This window comes from Sebastes umbrosus, chromosome 12 (assembly GCF_015220745.1).
Source record: "Sebastes umbrosus isolate fSebUmb1 chromosome 12, fSebUmb1.pri, whole genome shotgun sequence".
NCBI classification, from domain to species: domain Eukaryota; kingdom Metazoa; phylum Chordata; class Actinopteri; order Perciformes; family Sebastidae; genus Sebastes; species Sebastes umbrosus.
In genome coordinates, this window is record NC_051280.1 from 26,163,233 (window position 1) to 26,184,652 (window position 21,420).

At 40.5% G+C, this 21,420-nt stretch overlaps 1 protein-coding gene across 1 annotated transcript; it reads left to right on the plus strand.

Moving 5' to 3' along the window:
* Nucleotides 1-3,979: 3,979 nt before the first annotated feature.
* Nucleotides 3,980-19,075, plus strand: dis3l2 (DIS3 like 3'-5' exoribonuclease 2). The gene is made up of 21 exons (XM_037787785.1): nucleotides 3,980-4,126; nucleotides 5,394-6,187; nucleotides 6,849-6,979; nucleotides 7,122-7,175; nucleotides 7,447-7,548; nucleotides 7,732-7,906; nucleotides 8,119-8,183; nucleotides 8,624-8,853; nucleotides 8,939-9,112; nucleotides 9,935-10,014; nucleotides 10,131-10,243; nucleotides 11,297-11,404; nucleotides 11,560-11,793; nucleotides 12,107-12,186; nucleotides 12,399-12,582; nucleotides 13,156-13,242; nucleotides 13,932-14,079; nucleotides 14,360-14,490; nucleotides 15,550-15,654; nucleotides 16,657-16,761; nucleotides 17,131-19,075. Exons 2-21 carry the CDS (start codon nucleotides 5,419-5,421, stop codon nucleotides 17,230-17,232), a joined length of 3,177 nt encoding a protein of 1,058 aa, XP_037643713.1. The 5' UTR covers nucleotides 3,980-4,126; nucleotides 5,394-5,418; the 3' UTR covers nucleotides 17,233-19,075.
* Nucleotides 19,076-21,420: the final 2,345 nt, after the last annotated feature.

Consider the following 21,420-nt stretch of genomic DNA (forward strand, 5'->3'; position numbering starts at 1 on the left):
GGAAATGATGAAAATACGAAAGAACGTTTTTAAACCAGAAATAGGCCATCAAGATTCAAAGTATAGGGAAATAGTATAAGGTTTGAAATAATGTATCATTTAAATGTCAATGCTGTGGCTGCCAAATCACCTGCAGTTGCCTAATTAAGATGAAAAAGGCTGCTGAAAACTGTAACTATGTTCAATTCCCCAGGTACAGTCTGCCAAAGGAAGGACGGTTCAATCAACTAACGCTGGTGGAAAAAACATCTATTTCATCTGCAAATATCAGCACAATGTGCCAAATGAACGGTCTGAGTGTTACAAAATGTTGGAATAAGATGTTGTTCTCTATCTATAGACGGACACGTGTTCAACTTGTTAATGGTAGGTCAAATAAATTAAAGCCTATCCCAGCACACACTTGGCAACAGCCTGTGTGTGTCTATCACAAGCCAAACAACAAATAGACAAACACATTCATCCTGAAATTCACCCCAATGGACAACTTAGTGCATCCGTGTCACTATGTTCAAGTTCTTTTAACTGTTGGGAGGAAAACTCAGTCACGGAAAGGATCCAACATACCGTGCAGCTACATTACTAATCACTGAGACACTCCTGCAGAGAGAAAACAAATCAGGCATATTATCTGGGAACATACGGAAGAAATATTGATTTGTGCTATTGAATTTGGAGTCAGACATCAGCAAGGGTTTCTTCCAAACCACGTACATGCAGATTAATAGAACTGCCCTTAAAGGGACAGTGTGTAACATTTCAGGGGATCTATTGACAGAAATGCAATATAATATTCAAAGTAAAGTATTCATTAGTGTATAATCACCTGCAACTAAGAATCGTTGTGTTTTTGTTAGCTTAGAATGAGCCCTTCATATCGACATAGGGATCGTGTCCTCTTCACGGAGTCTGCCATGTTGCTCCGTCATGTTTTTACAGTAGCCCAGAACGGACGAACCAAATACTTTTGCATTTTTACGTTACCTGAAAGCCACCGTAGTTCTCGACACGCTTGTGAAACTGCGGTAACGTGAGCCACAGAGTGCAAAACCGTTGTACAGCCAGCCGCCGTCTGATTTCATTGCTCCTAAAGTAGTGTTATTAAGGTAAGGATGGCCTCTGAGTGAGGCGAACGGCGTTACCACAGTTTTGCACTCAGCGGCTCACAGTCTTGGAAAGGGAGGAGTGAGCGGAGGGGTACTCAGTTGGTTGCTATTGGTGATTATGTCCTTTCTCCTGCCTGTAAGTCATATGGGGTCCTTCAGTATCTGACCTCAGTACCAGTACAGTATACGATCCAGTATATGATCCCCCTTGGTCATATTTGTTTCTTATTAGTTCAATACTGTTTCCAGCATACTGATAACACCCAGCTATACTGTTTAAACCAGAGAGGCACAAATGCAGTCTATGTCTAATGGTGCAACAGCAGCTGAGACTTAATTCAATCATATAATTAATTCAATTACAGCCTTATCACGTCAGCTCTGCTTGACGAACGCTTCTGCACAGGTGGTTTATTATAATTAGAGACTAGATGTTTCCACAGAGTGGTTTTGCGGAAGTGTCAGAAAATATGTGCGTGATGTGATGTTGTCAGTGAGGCCAACAGGAAGTGGGGCCACAGGACACTATATGTAGGGGAGCTGAGTGAATTCATCATTTGCAAACTGATGCTGTTATGAACTTCAGTGATAGTTATGAGCAGCGGGTAAGACATAAGTATTCTCCATAATCATGCAACTGTAAATAAACTTAGTCACAGCCACTACCGATGGCATGAATCAGTGTCTGTGCGTGTGTGTTTTGCAAGAAATTCTGAGCCTTTATCAAGGTGCGACATGACACCTCATCTGCATTATATCCTCAGATGTCTGAAAGCCCCATCTGACTGCACACACACAGCCAAAATCACCCCCATATTATCCCCTGGGAATTATACTGAGGAACGTGTGTGTGTGTGTGCTCGAAGGAGGCTTCATTGTCTTGTGCTATGCAAGCGAAGCAAGCGTGAACAGACAGGTGTGAAATCAGCTTGTCAGGAGAGAGACGAGAACCTCCAGCAAATATAGGTGATAGCTAAAAACTATATTCATCCTGTAGAAACACATTCCTTCACACACTCACACCCAGACATCATCTCTGTCTCACTCAATGTTAAGTTTACTTTCTTTTTCTATCATTGTAGTCAGACAGGATGAGTTGTTTGCACAAAAGACACACAGCAATATGTCACTGTATAGTCAGATATATGACATATTTAGTCTTTGCTGCCCTCTAGAGGGTGCTTGTGTCCCTTTTTATGTTTCCAGTCAGGCCCATTCAGTGATCATGGAACTTCTCAGTGAATACTGATAATAGTGATTCATTTGGTTGTAATGTTTCACCCAAAAATGTATGAGCACACCAATTCAGTGTCAATTAACATATTTGTGTAGCACAATATTAGTATATATTAACTTAATTGGTTGCAGCTGAAATCTAGAAGGCAATTTCACTGGGTTCAGTTTATTTTCAAATGTGTTTATTTTAATTGTCTTTCCTATTTGAAACAGTTTTGGTTCCATGTAGATCTTCATATTCACTCAGACAAATACAACAACCCTTTTTCTTTGTCCCAAGAATTTTCAAAGAAGTTGGACGCAGCTCATTCCAATACAAAGCTCCATCAGACTGGAATAATCTTCCTCTTTTTCTGAGATCTATTACCTCTTTCTGTTGCTTCAGGACATCTTTATTTTCTCATCTTAAAATAACCTGTTCATGTTTTTTTAATTTGTGTGTACTTATGATCCTCAGTTTATTTGTGCTACATATAAACTGAAGACAAACTGTTGTAATTGTTCTTTATGCTGATATAATTGATTTAAATATGGTCATTGTATCAAGCAGGCTGTATCTGTGTATTTGCAGTGTATGTTTGTTATGTTAATGTTGTTTTGTCTGTATGTGTTTTTGTATTTGTGTCTATAGGACCCCCTCGAAAATGAGATGCCACATCTCAAAGGGCTATCCTATACCTTTCAATAAATTAAAATATTACCACAGATTTATTTTTTTGACGAAAAATCTTGACTTTCCTTACTGAGGCGTTTCAGTGCGTTCGGCTAATACTGATATTTCCGACAGCACACAAAGGCTGCATGACTGAACCATACAATGACAACGGAGGAAGTGAATATGTCAGCTAGTGATGGGAATTCAGGCTCTTTTTAGTGAGCCAGATCATTTGGCTCAGGTCACCAACAAGAGCCGGCTCTTTCGGCTCCCAAACGGCTCTTCGTTTTACCACTTCTGCCTTTTATAATTCAGCCAAATTTAGCTTTAGCTTTTTTGACCTATGATTAGTATGTGTGCACATATATCACTTAAATATTCAATATAATTGTACTAAACCTTATAATTTCCAGAATACCATCATTGTACATGCTGCCTCGTTTCCAACTCATCTTGTCTGTTTACATCATGTTTATTTTTGTTTATAGCTTATTTGTAAATTGTACATTTTATTCTTATTTTATTCTACGTTTTTATCTATTCTTTCGTTATTATACTGTTTACTTGCACCAATAAAGCCAAAGAAAATTCCTATTGTATACCTCTTACACCTGGCAATAAATACCATTCTGATTCTGATTCTGATTCGTGCACCGCATCGCACTGCATCGCACCGCACCTCAGCACACCACATTGCACTGCACCGCAACCCACCGCAACGCAGCGCAGCGCAGCGCAGCGCAGCGCAGCGCAGCGCAACGCAACGCAACGCAACGCAACGCAACGCAACGCAACGCAACGCAACGCAATGCAACGCAACGAAACGCAACACAATGATCCTTGTCTGTCATCACCTGATTGGTCGCACTGACGTCAACACAACATTCAGTCACAGTCAGTGCATGGAGTGCCCGTGGCGCGGAAAAGATCATCATATCATTCTGCCTTGAATTAAGTAAAGAAAAAAAGAAAAGAAAAAAAAAACTGCTCTCGGGCGGGAGCCGGCTCTTATCGTTCACTTAAAAGAGCCGGCTCAAAGAACCGGCTCGTTCGCGTCCAACACATCACTAGTGTCAGCTAGCTCTGAACAACAGCAGCTAACTTACATCACTAACACGCAGTGAAGCAGGTAATGATGAAGCTTTACAGTTTGACAGTGTTTCCATCCATTTATCAAGTCTTTTATCTTGCTCAGGGTCTTGGTCTGTCTGATATACAAGCAGTTAGTTTAGCGTTAAACCAACATCTGTCTTTGCTGTTAGCATAGCTGATGCTAGTCAGGCTAACGTTAGCTAGTTAGCAGTTAGCTCGTTAGCATAGCTAGGATGAGTGTTTCTGTGTGTTTAATGTCAACATGTTAAAACAAAGACAATGGGATGAGACAGAGTCTATTGTCTTATATAATCATTATCCTAATGTCACTTGTTGGTAATATTAACTTTGATAACTTAGTTTCTAATGAACTAACCTTATATGATGTAGTATTATATGTGCATGTTGTATATTATATATTGTATATTATATATTGTATATTATGAATTGTACATTGTAAATAATAATTTGCCCATATAAGAAAAGATAACAAATAATCAATATGATTAAGTTAAATATGTAAGTAATGAATTGGTATTGTGATTAAGTTATATTGTGATTAGTTCAAGTTTAGTTTATTGATCACACACACTGTGAGATTCTTTGTTCCTGTCTGTTACTCTCATCCTTGCATAATAGACAATTAAGTTATATTATAAGTAATGAATTGGTATTCTGGATTGATAACAAATTTATATTTTGATGATTATCTCAGTAATTAATTTATATTTCTGTATGACACAGATTAAAGGTCATAATTATAGTTAGAATAATTATAAATAATTATAGTTAGACAAATTTAGGAAAATGTAATTATAGTATATGTATGGCTCAATAAGGAAGCTGGTTAATAATTGATTTATGGAGAAGGGGTGGGATTAAATAAGTTTATACTTCTTCTCACTTGATTTGAATATGTAAATAAAGGCATCAAGGGTTTGACAATTTATTTTTCTTATGCTTTTCATTGTATGTAAATACTACTTGTTTCTGACTGTCCACTTGTTGGTGTGATCATTCTTTTTCTTTATTTTTTCTTTTATTTTTTTTGTATTCTACATGTTGGAAATACATTTTGAAATGAAATGAAGATGAGTGGACTACGCAGCAACAACTTGGCTACTAAAGAGATGCTTTCATTTTCTTCACTTAATTTTTTTAGATAACTATTTTTAGCATATTTTTAGTGCACTGAATTGTAAACATGTGTTGCCCAATTAAAGTTCCCTGCCTGAAAGTTATATGTACTGTGACTCATGCTTGAATGGCAGCACTCATAATGTATGCCATTTGCCTTTTTCCAGAGACAGCAACTGTAAGGATTGCCATATGGATTCTCCTCGGCAATCGAAGAACCTGAATCGAGAGCCAAAGCGCAGTCAGAATCAGTCGAGCGCTCCTCCTCAGAAAGATGCCTATGCCAGGCTCCTCAACCAGCACTGCAGCAGCAAGTTCAGTCTGTATCTGGAGCAATATGCTAAGGACACATCATTTCAAAGGGAAGGAAATGGGCCAAGCATGATGCTGCCCAAAGCCCAGAGTGAAAGGCAGAACATACCACAGAGAAGAAGGGACCAAGCACCCAATGATTTCTCTGATTCAAGTGACTTCTCCCCCTCCTCCATGAAAAGCAAAGGAGAGGAGAGTTCGCTGTCTTTGTACATGGAGAAACTAAGCACCCGCAGTGTTCAGCAGGACTGCGAAAGGAAGCAGGGTGTGTCTGACAGGCAGCGATGGGGACAGAGGAGAGACACCGCCACCAGCCAAGACGGAGACGTCGAGTCTGGTGAGGAGCTCGGCTCTTTAAAACCCAACGACTCGAAGAAACACCAGAAGCAGCAGAAGAAAAGCAAAGACTCGAACAGAGATGTTGCCTCGAAAGATACTGATTCTATTGTTGGACGTCCCCAGTCCCCAAAGAAAGCCAGCACAAGTGGACAGGAGCAAGAGAAGATGAAGAAGTCAAAGAAAAAAAGTGTCCCAAAGAACCCAGAAGAGGAGAAAAGCAGAGATGGGGCATTAAAATGTGGGGTTGATGCTCAGATGTCAAGGCCCAAGTCTCCTCATGGTAACGACAAAAAAATGCAGCAGCCCAGAGGTAAATTGTAGGTTAGTTTTTGAGATGTTAAAGAGGACCTTTTATGCTTTTGTGTTTTTTCCCTTTAACTTAGTGTGGTATATAGTTTTTTGTGCATGTAAAAGGTCTGCAAAGTGATAAAGCCCAAAGTACATGCCAAAGGGAGTTACTCTCCCCCACAGAAACACTGCTCCTGAACTGCCTGAAACGCCTCGCTTGAAGTCCCGCCTTTTCTTCCGTAATGTGGTGATGTCACCAAGTAACACATTTGCATAACGGCTAGTTTGGCACGCCCTCAAATAAAGCTAGTAAGAGCAGAGCAGAGTCCAAAGAGTTTTTGTTTGGTTGACCAATCACAACAGAGTGGACAAGTTGACCAATCAGAGCAGACTGGGCTTTTTGGGAGGGAGGGTTGGAGCAGGAGCTCAAACAGAGCGTTTCAGTCAGAGGGTGAAAAGAGGTGCTGCAGCACAGCCAGTACGAGAAAAATAAAGTGTTTTTTGCACATTAAAGCATGTAAACATGTTCTAGTAGAAACCCAAAATACAACTATGCCCCTGAAAATAAGCATAATAGGTCCTCTTCAATTGTACACACATTGTATTTCGTATAAGAATGTAGTTGTCTACCTTTGATGGTTTATGTTGAATTAAATCTGAGTTAAATCTTTTTTTTTTTTCAGCTTCAAGTGCCAATTCTCCTGCTGACAAGAGAGGGAACAAAGGAGGCAGGGGATCAAAGAAACAAGTGTTTGAATGCTACATGACATTTGAGGAGGTTTCCCATGGCCTCAAAAGAGGGGAACTCATTCAGGTACAAACCAAGAGTTACTGTTCCCGATCCGAGTCTGAATTAAAATCTATATTGAATATCAAGGTGGTCAAACTATTAAAGTTGTGAATCTCAGAGTAAACTGGTGAATTAATTTCCAAATGCTACGTTACTTTCTCTACAGGGACCGTTGAGAATCAACCCAAAGAAATTCCATGACGCTTTCGTCCCATCTCCTGTAAGTTCAACCCAGAATGTTATTGTCATGCATTTAATATTATATGGAATATCCATAAAGTATGTCAGTCAGGGGTCGTCAGTTTACTCAATGATAGAAAAGGGGTCCCCTAAGGAAAAAGGTTGGGAACCACTGGTCTCCACTATACTGTATGATAAATGTAACTCGGCATGTGGTTTTATTGTATCAGCTAGTACGTTAACATCCGTCTTGAAAGGTTTACAAAGTTAAAGACAGGCAGGAGACAAGCAATCTCTTTTTGTTTTCACAGGATGACACACGGGATATATTCCTGGATGGGATTGTAGCTCGCAACAGAGCACTGAACGGAGACGTAGTGGTGGTGCAACTCCTCCCTCGGGAGCAGTGGAAGGTAAACTACACTCACCTGTCTATATACAGTATAGTTTTAGTTTGTAAACCCCGTGCCTTTAACTTTCAGCTTGTCAAAGTTTGGTTATTATAACAAGCTCCCATTTTAGCTCCACAGGATGGGAAACTACACCAGTAGTGAGTGTATCAGCAGATGATTATGATGTACTGTATGTCTGTTTAGGTTGTGAGGTCCGATACTGACTGTGAGGGCGCCAGCGAGTCAGATACCCAGAAAGAAAACACGGTGCAGAAGAAGAAGACAACAGAGCGCACGCCCAGGCCTGATGTCATTGTGGAAGACCAGAGTAGCGACCAGGATGAAGTCATCCGCAGAGTGCAGAATGTCCCTGACAAAGGTAGGGTGGTGGAGTTGTGATTAAAGCTGATGTTGCTAATCACAATTAATATAGAAACTGTAGTATCAAATTATACTAAATCAGTTGGTAATCGTCAGTAAACTGTGTTTGAATGTTTATTTACTGATCTGAAGAGAGTATTAATGCACAGAAGCAAAAACAAATAGTTCAGCTAATACATCTACATTTTTCCTCTCATCTGATGGAAATAGGGGAACCTCTGGAAGACCCCTCAACCCCACGACCCAATGGGGAAATACTCCAAAAGACAGCGAAAGTGAGCGTCCCGTCTATCAGTTCTTCTGTATTTCTTACTCGCCCCTTCCCTTCCTTTTATTTCCAGGAATTTTCCGGATAAAAATAACCACAATGATGCAGGTTTTTTATCCCTGTTCAACATGAAGCAACGACAGGTGGCGTGACAAGAAGGTTTTATGTGACTTGATTTTATATGCAGAAGTTTAATATCCATCTAAACGCCCAACAAGTTATGTTAAGTTGCCACAACAACTTAATTCATCTGGCTCCTTCTCAATAAAAACTACACATTTTCATCACTGAATGTTTTTTTACTATGAAAGGAAACTAAAATAAATACTTTTCATTAACGATACCTAAGATCACAAAAGTTCTGCTTGGTCTTTCACTTGTTCTTCAGCAGCCATTTGTCACTTGTGCTCAGGATATAAAAAAAAACACTTCTCATTTGTCTGCCAGGTTGTGTACATCGTTGAAAGGAAACACTCAAGAGCTGTGACGGGCTTCCTGAAGTTCCTACCAGACAAGCCTTTTGCCATGTTCTCCCCGGTGGACCACCGGGTGCCACGGATTAACGTTCTCCTCGTTGACTGTCCCGAAGACTTTTGTTCCCGCCCGGGCGACTACGCCAACACCTTGTTCATATGTCGGATCACCAACTGGGCATCCGACAGCAACTTCGCAGAAGGGTGAGTGTTATATTCAAAGCTTGATGCGGGGAACCATTTCAACAGTGTAACAACCAGCCTGACTCTTTTCTAATGTTTCCTTCAGGCAACTCGCTAAGACGCTGGGTCAGGCTGGAGAAATCGAGCCGGAGACGGAGGGCATCCTGATAGAGTACGAAGTGGATTTTTCTGAGTTCCCAGATGAGGTGTTGGACTGTCTACCCAAGAACCTGCCCTGGACCATCCCCCCCGAGGAGATGAGCAAGAGGAGAGACCTGAGGTAGGACTGTGAAGCCCATACATGCTTATGTAGCTCTTCATTCTTTTCTGTGAGCTCTGTTGGATTCAGACTGCTGATGCCTGGTTCACACTACACGACTTTAGCCCTGATTTTCCGCTCCCTGACAAAATCCCTGGCAAATCGGCGTTGGCTCGCCACCAGCGCATCGGCGTTCGAGCGTCTTGTGTGAGCTGCTCAGAGACGGAAGCCAAGAGGCTCGCCGATGCCTCGCAGACACATTCCAGATATCTAGCAGGCTAAATATCTGGACCTGTCAGGGACTCCGGCCACGAGCAACAGCCAATGAGAGCGTGAGACACGGGTTGAGGGGAAACCTGGGGGAGGAGGGGTCGCCAGCAACAATAGGAACACAGAGCAAAGTTGTTGTTGCACCTAGAGGAATAAATAGTAAAAAAAAAGATGTGGAAACAGGCTATTCTGTGAACACATGCCAAAAACATCAGCAATGTGTCTCGCATATGGTATGACGTCAGTTATTGTGTGTTTTTGTGACAAAACGTAGTTTGGAAACCTCATCGGCGATTCCTCCCGGTGAAAGATCTTGTAGTGTGTGACCCCCTGTTTGTCTCCTGTCAGTCAGGTAGTGTGAAAACCACAACGACTTCAAGACTCCCGATTACAAGACAGCAAGTCGTGTAGTGTGAACTTAGCTTAACACATGACTGCTGTATTTATTTTGCTGATAATTGTGCTACTGAGAATTTCAAGCTTTGAAATCTAATAGCAGCAAACAAGTGTATTAAGTCTTAATTCAGGATGCATATTTATATGATTTACAAAGCACTGTTTTATGGTGTGTAGGAAGGAGTGTATCTTCACCATCGACCCCGCTACAGCCAGAGACCTGGACGATGCTCTGTCCTGTAAACAACTCCCCGATGGTAAACTGCCTTAACTGACGAGCTCAGTGATGAATTCTGATTATAGATGGTGTTTTTCCTGTGGGATGGGAGGCTGTGTCATAGACTGTCTTTTTTTTTCTTTTTTTTAAACACAGGTAACTTTGAGATGGGAGTCCACATTGCTGATGTGAGTTATTTTGTGGGGGAGGACAACGCTCTGGATGCCATCGCCAGCCAAAGAGCGACTAGTGTGTACATGGTTCAAAAGGTGAGTGCTCCTTGATCATCATCAGTTATACTTGAAACTACTTGTTGGATCTGACCAGATTTTGTAGCATTATATGGGGTAAAAAGGAAAGGAGCCGGTTTTGGGTGCATCCCCTCAACCAGCAAAGGAGACACACATGGCTCCGTCAATAATCAACTAGCTCTGTATCATTAGCGGAGCAGAGCAGATAACGTCGTCACATCGTAAATGGTAAATGGACTTGGACTTATATAGCGCTTTTCTAGTCTTCCGACCACTCAAAGCGCTTTACACTACATGTCAGTATTTACCCATTCACACAAACATTCATACACTGATGGCAGAGGCTACTAAGGTGCCAACTTTGCCCATCAGGATTTAGTCTAAATACTCATTCACACACCGATGGCTATGCCTCCGGGAGCAATTTGGGGTTAAGTGTCTTGCTCAAGGACACATCGACATGTAACCCGGAGCAGCCGGGGATCGAACCACCGACCTTCTGATTGGTGGACAACCTGCTCTACATTCTGAGCCACAGACGCCCCATCGTCATAAATAGCCCAGTTTTCCAGTGGTTCATACCAGGCTTGAAATCAAACCCACCACTGGTTATGTGCGCAGCGTTTCACTTGATGTCTCCCAGTAAGAATTCAGAGTCTCAACAAAAGACACCGGTGTTTAAAAAACATATTGACAGGAAAGAGGCAGAGGAGAAAACGGCGAAATGAGCTGTGGCAGTGTGGGGAACCAAGGGCAGACAGAGGGGCCACGACTGCCATGGACGCCAGTGAAAGTCCTGCCCTGATTATATGATGTTATGACCTGGCTCAGGTGGTTATAACAAAAAGGGAGATGCGTTTAAACTAAGCCAAATTAAAGGGTCAACTTATCTAATTAAAGTATGGGGTGCAAAAAGCAAGCTCTTTGGATATTTTTTTCACGCAACCCAGTCAAATGATTTGTGACTGCTGACATGATGACTGTTGATTTCTCAGTTGTAGCTTATTAAACATACCTTTCATGTTTTCTTCAGCACTCAATGTGTTCATGTGTTTTGTCCCTGTCGTCCAGGTGATCCCCATGTTGCCCCGGCTGCTGTGTGAGGAGCTGTGCAGTCTGAATCCTCTCACCGACAGACTCACCTTCTCTGTCATTTGGAAAATCACACCGGAGGGGAAGGTATGATCATTTAACATTCATGGGCCTTTAAGAGCTGCACTCAAACAACGAAAGGTTAAGGTTCACAGGTTTATTGATTAAGCTGAAATTGTGATGGCATGTGATATGGGCGTTTTTCTGTTTTGTGAATTACCTCATTGGTCCCCCCCCCCCAGATCCTGAGTGAGTGGTTTGGCCGCACAGTCATCCGCTCCTGCGTGAAGCTGAGTTACGACCACGCTCAGAGCATGATCGAGGCACCTGACAAGATGTTCTCCGCCGAGGAACTGCCACCTGCGGACCCCGAGCACCCCATTGATGAGATCCATCGGGCTGTGCTCAACCTGCACTCCATCGCCAAGAACCTCCGCGCTCAGCGCTTCTCAGGAGGAGCCCTCAGACTGGACCAGGTTAGCCCTCGTTGCCTTGTGTTTGACTCTAGTCTCTATGGTGGGGTTTCCTCTCATAGTTAAGAAATAGGGCATGGTAACGTCTGTGCAGCTGCTGATCCTGGTTTCCACTCATATTCCCTTTTATTTCAAAATAAGAGTTCATTAAAGATATTTGAAGAGTTTGCTGGAAAAGATTTAACAAGAATATTTGAGCTGGGTAACTTATATAATACTTATACAATAGAAATGGATGGAAACGAGACCCAGATTATTAAATTTTTCAGCTTTCTGATATTATCTTCATGGACATGTTTTGTGTTTTTTGTTTCAGTTGAAACTGTCTTTCACCCTGGACAAAGAGACCATGATGCCTCAAGGCTGCTATGTTTACCAGTACAGAGACAGCAACAAGTGAGTAACAAACCCTCCTCAGACACATCTCTGTGTCTGTATCCCTTCTGCTTCTCTTCCAAAATGAACATTTATTTGATGTGACACATGTATAAATATGGTTGAAATATATTTATGAATCAGTCCGGAGTGCTTAAATTGGATTAAACTGGTTAAATTGTCTACCTCTTTGGCCATCTAACGACTGTATCATCCGTAACTGTGTTCTCTAGGTTGGTGGAGGAGTTCATGTTACTGGCTAACATTGCCACAGCCCACCACATCCACAAAAGATTCCCTCAGCTGGCTATGCTCAGACGCCACCCTCCACCCAAGGCCAAAATGGTGGATGAGCTGCAGGAGCTTTGTGACCAGTTGGGAATCGACATAGATCTCTCCTCCGCGGGAGCGTTGCATGTCAGTACTCACAATGCAGCAGATGTATCCCAGTTTCTAATATATCTGAAAAACTAGAATTTATGTTTTGTCTTGAATCAGCGTACAAGGTTTAGATTTTCTTTAAAGGGCGGCTCATTTATTTATTTATTTATTTATTTATTTATTTATTTATTTATTTATTTATTTATTTATTTATTTATTTTAGGTTTTTATATTATTCTGTAGTTATTTCCGAACTTAGCACAACTATCTTTGATTCAGCTAGTGCTAGCATTCACATTATTGACAACCTTATTGATTAGTTTACTTTGGTAACCTACGTCAGTGCCTTTTGCATTTGGAAAAAAAACAGGAAAGAACACAGATGCACCCGTCGTTTAAATGATCAAATTCTAAATTACAGCATTAGAAGTCTTACATTTCTTGTCCATTTGATGGTTTTATTGAGTTGTATGTGGGTATCTCACAGTGGATCTGAAGCTGAATAAGCGATAGACAAAGCTTTTGAGTCATTTGATTTACTGGAAATGATGTAAAAGAATACTCTGTATTAATGATTAAAACCTCTTTTTCTGCTTTTCCATCATGCAGAAGAGTCTCAATACTACTCTTGGTGACGATGAGTACACCACTGCCAGAAGAGAAGTCCTCACCCACATGTGCTCCAGACCCATGCAGGTCAGAGCTCAGTGACCACTGCTTTTTTTTTTTTACCATTCATCAAGTTTATGTGGAATATATTTGCTTTTGTAAACCTAAAGAATTTCTTCTAAATGAGGAAAATGAGACGCCCACTGTCATGTAACAATTTATACCATTAAAGAACAACATGACATTTTGACATTAGGGATGGGCATTTAAAGCAAAAAATACTATTTTATAATCACTGGGATATAATCGATCATTCTTCGAAGATTGAAGATATTTTTTATGACAAGATGAAAGTCGCATAAACTATTTGATTTCTTTATAATTGAAATGACTATTCAAAAATCATGAACTATCCCTACTTCAAGTTTCAAGTTTATTTGTCATATGCATTTAAAAGTACAGTGAAATGCAATGAAATGCATTTTACTCTGGCTCTCTCTCTCAGCCCTTAAAATCTATAAATAGTAAAGCTGCAGTCGGTAACTTTGATTAAATATGATAAAGTTATTTTTGTAGACCTGTCACTATATCCTGACAGTAGTGCATGAGACAGGTAATCTGTGAAACAAATAACTTTTTAATATATTTGCTCAAAGTTTCCGACTGCAGCTTTAATATATTACAGAAACAATTTGTTATGTGAGATTGAAACTAAATATGAAGTATTATATTTCTCTGCGTTTCTGTATTGAATGTAAGTTGTTGGTATTTCCCAGATGGCGCTGTACTTCTGTACAGGTGAACTTAATGACGTGAAGTTGTTTAAGCACTACGCCCTCAACGTTCCTCTCTACACTCACTTCACGTCACCCATCAGACGCTACGCTGACATCATCGTCCACCGGCTTCTGGCTTCTTCACTGAGTGCGTACCTTCTCTACAACAACGGTCTCTTTTAGACACATTTTAAACAAACAACAGAATGTCCTGTTTGTTTCAAACAGTGCTGCAGTTGTATTGCAGGACAAGCGTGGTTGATGTAGAAGAGAAATGCAGAAAAGAACAAAGCAGTCTCACATTGAGTTGATGCATTGTTCGTGTTGTTGCCTTTGCTGTTGTTTCTGCCCTTCCTGCTTCTGTCTGCTCTCGCTGTGTCATGTTTAATGTGTGTGATTTTTTTTTTTTTCTCATACTCATTATGCAGAATGTGGACCTAATTTGGGGCTGTCAACCGTTGAAGTCCAAAAACAGGCATCGCGCTGTAATGACAGGAAGACTGTGTCCAAGAGAGTCCAGGAGCTCAGCTCTGAGCTCTTCTTTGGAGTGTTTGTGAAGGTGGGTAGCCAAATCGCATACATCAGACCGGCAATACGTCATCCAGAGTAGGCTCGCATCACCACGCCTCGGGGGGGAAAACAATCCCGTGTCCCTCGTAGACGGTAACGGCATAAAGAGAAGAAGTTGAAACATGTCTCCAAACTTCTACTTTAAACAAACCGCTCATAGTAATAACGCTGTGCCGAAGAGTTGCTGTGTAGTTGGTTTCACCAACAATAAATCCAAATACGCTGATCTCCGATTTGTTCCCCTGCTGTGTCCTAACAAAGATATAATAGAGGGTCTTTATGGCTCCAAGCTATAGACCAGACCAGCATGGCGTCATCGCCGAGGCTGCGCTCCCGTTTGGGGGAAAGAAACTCGCTGTCACAGGAGAGAAAATAGAAAATGACGAAAAGCTGTTGTGTAGCGGGTTAACCGAGATTTGAGGCACATATGATATGTTAATATTCACTGTCAGTGTGGAAAATCGCTAAATGATGCTGGTGACAGTGACTAGCATGGCTAGCTAACGTTAGCTTGAGTGTGAAGCTGCTGCAGTAATACAGTCATACATTAACGTTATAGCAGCATCAGACTGTCGTCTCCAACAAATCTCAGCCTGTAGATCAAACAGTTGTCTATTAACAGGTTGGTTATTTACAGACAACACTTAGCATAACGGGATTCAATCAAATATGTATAGAAGTCAGGATAAGCAATATCCGGCCACTGTGTTGGACGGGGGACGACTGAAGGGACAGGATGGCGCTCGGGTTCAGGCAAGGTCACAAAATAATTATTAGACATGTGTATGAAACAAACATTTGTATAACAAGAGATGAATGCATACGAATTTGTCAAAATTACAATCCAAACATACGTCAAATTGCAGTGACATCGATGGGATCTTCGCTTTTCTTTCCCCCAAAAGGAGGCGTGGCCTTGACTTTTTGCAAAGAACCCGTATGTGCCGGTCTGATGTATCATGTTTTATTTTTAGATATAATTCTGAAAATTTCTCTCAAAACCATACTGTCAGTGTACTGAAGTATTATTTTGGTCTGTGCTCCACAGGACTGTGGCCCTCTGGACTCTGAGGCCATGGTGATGGGGGTGCTGGATCAGTCCTTCGATGTGCTGGTTCTCCGATACGGAGTGCAGAAACGAGTCTACTGCAAGGTCAGCTCCAATAAACTCAATTTAAAGAGCGATTTAGTAGTAGTAGTGGTAGTAGTAGGAGGAGTATTTTTATTCAGTCATCATACACATTACAATAATTATAAAGTATATACAATATACAATCTAGAATACAATATAACTGAAAAGGCTCATTCAGAAGCATAATGCTTATATATGCCTATACTACATTCTTATCAATTTAAGCTACCCTCCAGAAATGAAAATAATAATAAAAGTTCAGTTTCAGCTTTATATATTGTACATTTGTTCATACATACATTAATCAAATTAATCACACATTTTGTATCTGCTTTAAATGTACCTTTTAAGGGAGATTTATAGAGTATTTAATACTCTTATCAACATGGGAGTGGACAAATATGCTTGCTTTTTGCAAATGTGTGTATATATTTATTAATGGAAATCAATTAACAACACAAAACAATGACAAATATTGTCCAGAAACCCTCACAGGTACTGCATTTAGCATAAAAATATGCTCAAATCATAACATGGCAAACTGCAGCCCAACAGGCAACAACAGCTGTCAGTGTGTCAGTGTGCTGACTTGACTATGACTTGCCCCAAAACTGCATGTGATTATCATAAAGTGGGCATGTCTGTAAAGGGGAGACTCGTGGGTACCCATAGAACCCATTTACATTCACATATCTGTGAATAAAGTGTATTTCACCAGTGTTCCTGGTGTATTGCACAGGACCCAAGGAAGCGCTGTGTCGAGTGTGAAGTTGTATACGAGCAGTTCTCAAGAAAACTGCAAGCAGCGACACCACAGGCCAAACGATCGGCTCGCTCCGAACAGGCATATTTTACACGGGCACTTCACTAGTTCACTTAAACGAGCACATTATTATTTACCTCAAAAACAAGCTCATTCAGGAGAGAGAATTGAGACAGTCCAGAGAGTGATGGACTGTCGAGGTGAAGATCACATGACAGTTTCATCTGAAACGGTTTGAAACCATTTGTTTCCACCTTCAGTCTGTTGCCGGCCTGGACTCATTCCGCCATCGTAAGGTGGGGAAGAAATCCGAGCTGACTCTGCTCTGGACACCAGAGGACCTGGAGAAAGCTCCAGTGGAGCAGGTGAGACCCGCAGACACTAATATTATAATATCATATTACTAATATTATTCATTATAAACTCTCAGGTTTCATGGTTGTATGTATTTTTGCTAATATTTTTAGTACAACATCCTAGGTATTATGGGTATTATGGGTATTATTATTAGGTATATGGCCTTTATGCAGCCTCTCCAATGAATTATTGATTTTGAATTTAAACTCTGAAAACACTTAACAGCATAAAGATGAGAAAACAGGAGAAAACCAGATTACTAACTTGTTCCCTGAAGAGATGGACCTGCTATCTGGGGTTAAGAGAGTTAGAAAGTGTCTTTGACTTAGACAGTTTAAATTGCACTAAATCACCATTTCTTGTTTTTCCACTTGCAGGTAATTTCAATCTTCACGTTAGTGGAGGTGCAGCTCAAAGCGGACGGTGCGCCCATGAAATACAGCGCGGTGCTCAAGAGGCCCGAGGAGAACGAACCATAAATAAACTTAAATGTGCCGTAGAGCGTAACAAACACTTAACGTACGGAGATTTTGAATTGCACATTTTTATTTTGTCGATTGGTAGAAGAAGTAGTAGTTTAGAAGCAGTATTACTGTTGTGAGCAGGAGAATCACTGATCAGGTCAGAGTCGGATTTCAATTGAAATTCCCACTAAGTTCCTACTTGAAGGCCCATTCCAGTGTTGTTTCTTCACGCTATCTCAGTCAATGCAAATAACCCACACACACATATGCCCATTTTCCAAGGTATATTTATGTGTTAAGGAACTTTGCTTCCAACTTTCCTTTGGTTTTTAATCATATCCATAATACAAGTCCACATTTTCAGACATGCAATATGAACCCATAACAGGTATAACACACAAAAATATACTTTCATTATAAAGAAATTAATAGGAATAATAGCCATCATGAAAGTAGATTTCTTTTTTTTTAATCTACCATGGTATGCTTTGGAAAATGGTTGAATGTGATGTACATTAAGTGGTTTAAAACATGATGTTTTAGCTTGATGATCTCACTAATGGGCTCTATTTTATGCGATCCAGTGGATGGATTTCAAGTCGAATTGCGACCCAGGTCTGACGGTGAAAGAAAAAAAGGCAGCAATTATTTTAATTTTGCTGTTGATTTATTGACCTTTATGAGGACAGTTTTGATGTGATATATAACTGTTGTACACAGTCTAATGTGTGATAGCTGATTTTCAGTTTAATACCAATATATTTGTGTTTACAAAGCAATAGAGTATACCACACTACTGACGTTTTATTGGCTACGGTGGCTTGTAATATAACTTTGTTGAAGCTCAAACAGTATAAATGTAGCAGTAATAGCTTATAGTCAGACTACATCAGATTGACAGAAATAGGTGTATTAATGTTTGCATATAGAGACAACATAACAGCTACCACACGCCATGCAGGACATTTTACATGTATGTATTTATAGTGTTTTATCACTTCAGGTGCTTCATGTCACAGTCATGAGGTGCAGCTCATAGGACTTTTCATTTGATTTAAATTCTTAAAAGCTCTCATGGATCTAACATATTATTCCAGTCTAAACTGAGGCTCCATTTTTCTGTATTTAGTGTGCAATGTAGACAGACAGGCTAAAGCATAATCATTTCTCAACTCGTTGTTTTTAACACAAAACACAGAAATGACTTGAATTGCTGCTGAAAGCGGGTCGGTGGCCTTGAGATCTTAATGAATTTCATGTTGGCTCTTGTGCTTTGGAGCGCTTCCAACTGTTTGTGGATTTATTTTTTTTAATTGATTTGTGCAGCACAAACACTTTATGGACCTCATTAATAACTGTGAATTACAGCCTTAATTTAATCACACAAAGATAAAAAACATTTTTTTTAGTGAAGCTGCACATTTTAAAACCTCCCTTTTTGCTGCAGTCAATGTGCCTCTCTTTTAGTTCTCAGTGCCATGTGGCGTCACGTAAATCAGCTGCTACGTCTGCACAATTTAGTTTATTTTTTTATTTCAATTTTTTTTTTGACAGATTGTTTTTAAGCTTGTGTCAGACTTTTTGAAAGACCGTTAGCTTATATTTTTAAGTTACTTTGTTTTACGTGGAACTGACAGTTTGTGACGTGAAGCTTTAAATGTATTTTAAACCAGCAAGCTATAGTGCAAAACAACTGTACTGACATAAGTAGGATGTGTTTCTGTGATTAGGAATGTTAAATTGTGACATGTAACTTTGATTCTGGCCAGTATTCAAAGTGCATTTGTACTCTACTAAACCACCATACAGAGCAATAGATGTCCTTTAGGGAAATAAATGCATACATGAATGACTCAAACTGTGTTGTTGTTTTTCTGAATACTTGCTAAAACTCAACTACGTTTTGGTGGTGACAGTAGAGTCTCTGGGTCTTTCCCATTTGTGCTTTTATACGGCTTGACTCCTCTCCTCGCGTTTTAGTCCCGCCCACGGGAGATGCGAGCGGAGGAGGCGAGGAAACGACTCGAGGAGAGAGGAAACGAGGAAATATGTTTTTAGAGACATGAGACGTCGTTTCCTCTGAAACGTCACGTGAAGCGACGTCCGTTTCTGATGACAGCAGCAGCTGATCACAGCTGGATCAGCTGTCAGTCAGCTCTAACAGCTGTTTATGTCTGAACTGATCTAATACTAATAAAGAAACAGAGTTATCAGAGCAGCAGTGTTTCCTCTCTGTAGCCTGTTACCTGTTTAACAAACACCTGCACATGAATAACAGCTGCAGTCTGTATTTCTACTGTGGACTGTGTCCTGCTTAGAGGACCAGGAACCATCTCTACTGGCACAATATCTTTATATTATTTATTCATTATTAGCGTCTGTAGTTATTGATATTCTGATAGTAGAAGTTATGTATTAGGCTGAATGTTTGTGAAATGATATAACTCATCAAACCCAACACTCAGGAATTATCAGCCTCATGTGACTGAATGTAAATGAGGATAAATGACGTAAAAGGTGTAAAGACAGACTCTCCTTCTCTCTCTGACTTTAACTGCATACTTAATAAAAGTTAATGAGTGAAATAACAGATCATCAAAAGAAAACTCTTTCTAACGACTGAAGAAAGTTGATTGAGGTCCGTTCGTTGTCAGGTTTTATAAAGCTCTTTCTCCTCTGCTGGAACACTTCACCATCAACATGGTCCGTTTGCTGTTCACACCTGCAGTTAACAGATTATAACTAGATGGTGAATCAGAAGATAACTAAAATATAAATCTTTTAATCTGTGATCTGTCTTCACTCTGGTATGAAACTCTAGTGATGTTGATGTATCAGATCAAACCGATCAGCAGCAGCGTCCAATCAATAACTGATATCCAATAAGGGGGCGTGTCGGTCGGTAAATAACAATCGTGGAGGAAACACTGGAGGATACACTGGTATATCCTCGCTCATGGCTCCTCCAGCAAGCCTCCTCGCTCCTCGATGCGCATTTTATGAATTGGGACGTCCTTCAAAATGGAGGACTGAGATCGATTTCCGGGGTCACAGCCGGAGGATCGAGGAGCGAGGAGACGAGGAGGCAAAAAATTATGAAATGAGAAGCACCTTCTGAGTGATCTGTGCTCCCAGTGACGCACTGGTGACCCCTAATGAACTACAATGTGGCCCTGCTCTCCTCTGTTTAGTTTATATTGCGATTAAACACAGATAATCTCTGTGTGTTTATTACCAGGGAGTGTTTGTAATTAATCCTCCATGAACCTACTGCGCCAGCATAGAGAAGATAATGACGAAGAGGGTTGTAACAGTTGATGACCGTACCTTTGTAAACTATTGTATAAATCCACACCCTATGAAATAATACAAGGTAAATATAGAATATAGAATAAATCATGAAATTTAAAGTCTGTTTTAAAGCTTCTATAATCAATATTTATCACATGACTTGTATGGGAAAGGGTCATTTGTAGTCAGGAACAGGCAGAGAACGACTGATTTATCCCTGAGCTGTAGCTCTATAGCATCCTTTTTAGTCTTCTTTCGGTCATACGGCCCGCACCTCAACTGTTTTGATTCACTGTCCTCACTCTCGTAGCGTAGTTTTTGTTGTTGTTTACAACTAAAAATATCCAATAAACCCACTGTACACTGTCCAGGTTCAAATGTGCAAACCAATTTAGCGATTAGATAGCGAAGTGGTTCCCATTGTATCTGCCACGGCCCCCCAGAGGCCAAATTTGTCGTGCCCCGATATCTATATCTTTTCATAACATACAAACCTACATCTGTGCCAAATGTGTCGCTTTTATCGCAAATTGTTATGCTTAACTGCCCCCGCTATAAGGCTTCTTAATTTCCCTTTAAAATAACAACTGCCTGCTGTTATCATGAGACGCCATAACTCTGGTTTCTTGACGTCATTGAAATATTAAATCAAAGATTAGGCCGAGTTGAGACAGGAAGTTAATTTGATAAACAGTCATGTATTAAGAGCAGTTTACCATCTCCACATTTAGTCACTACAAGCAGCGCTGAAGTGACTCACATTTAAGAACAGTAGCACGGGCAAATTGCAGTGATGAAGTGTTTTAACTCCTTATCAGAGCTGAACACTTTGGCGCCAGCGAATAACCCGCAGCGACTCCCGTCTCAGCTTAAGTGTGCTGTTTTTGACTTTAAACCCACGCTTCCTTATGA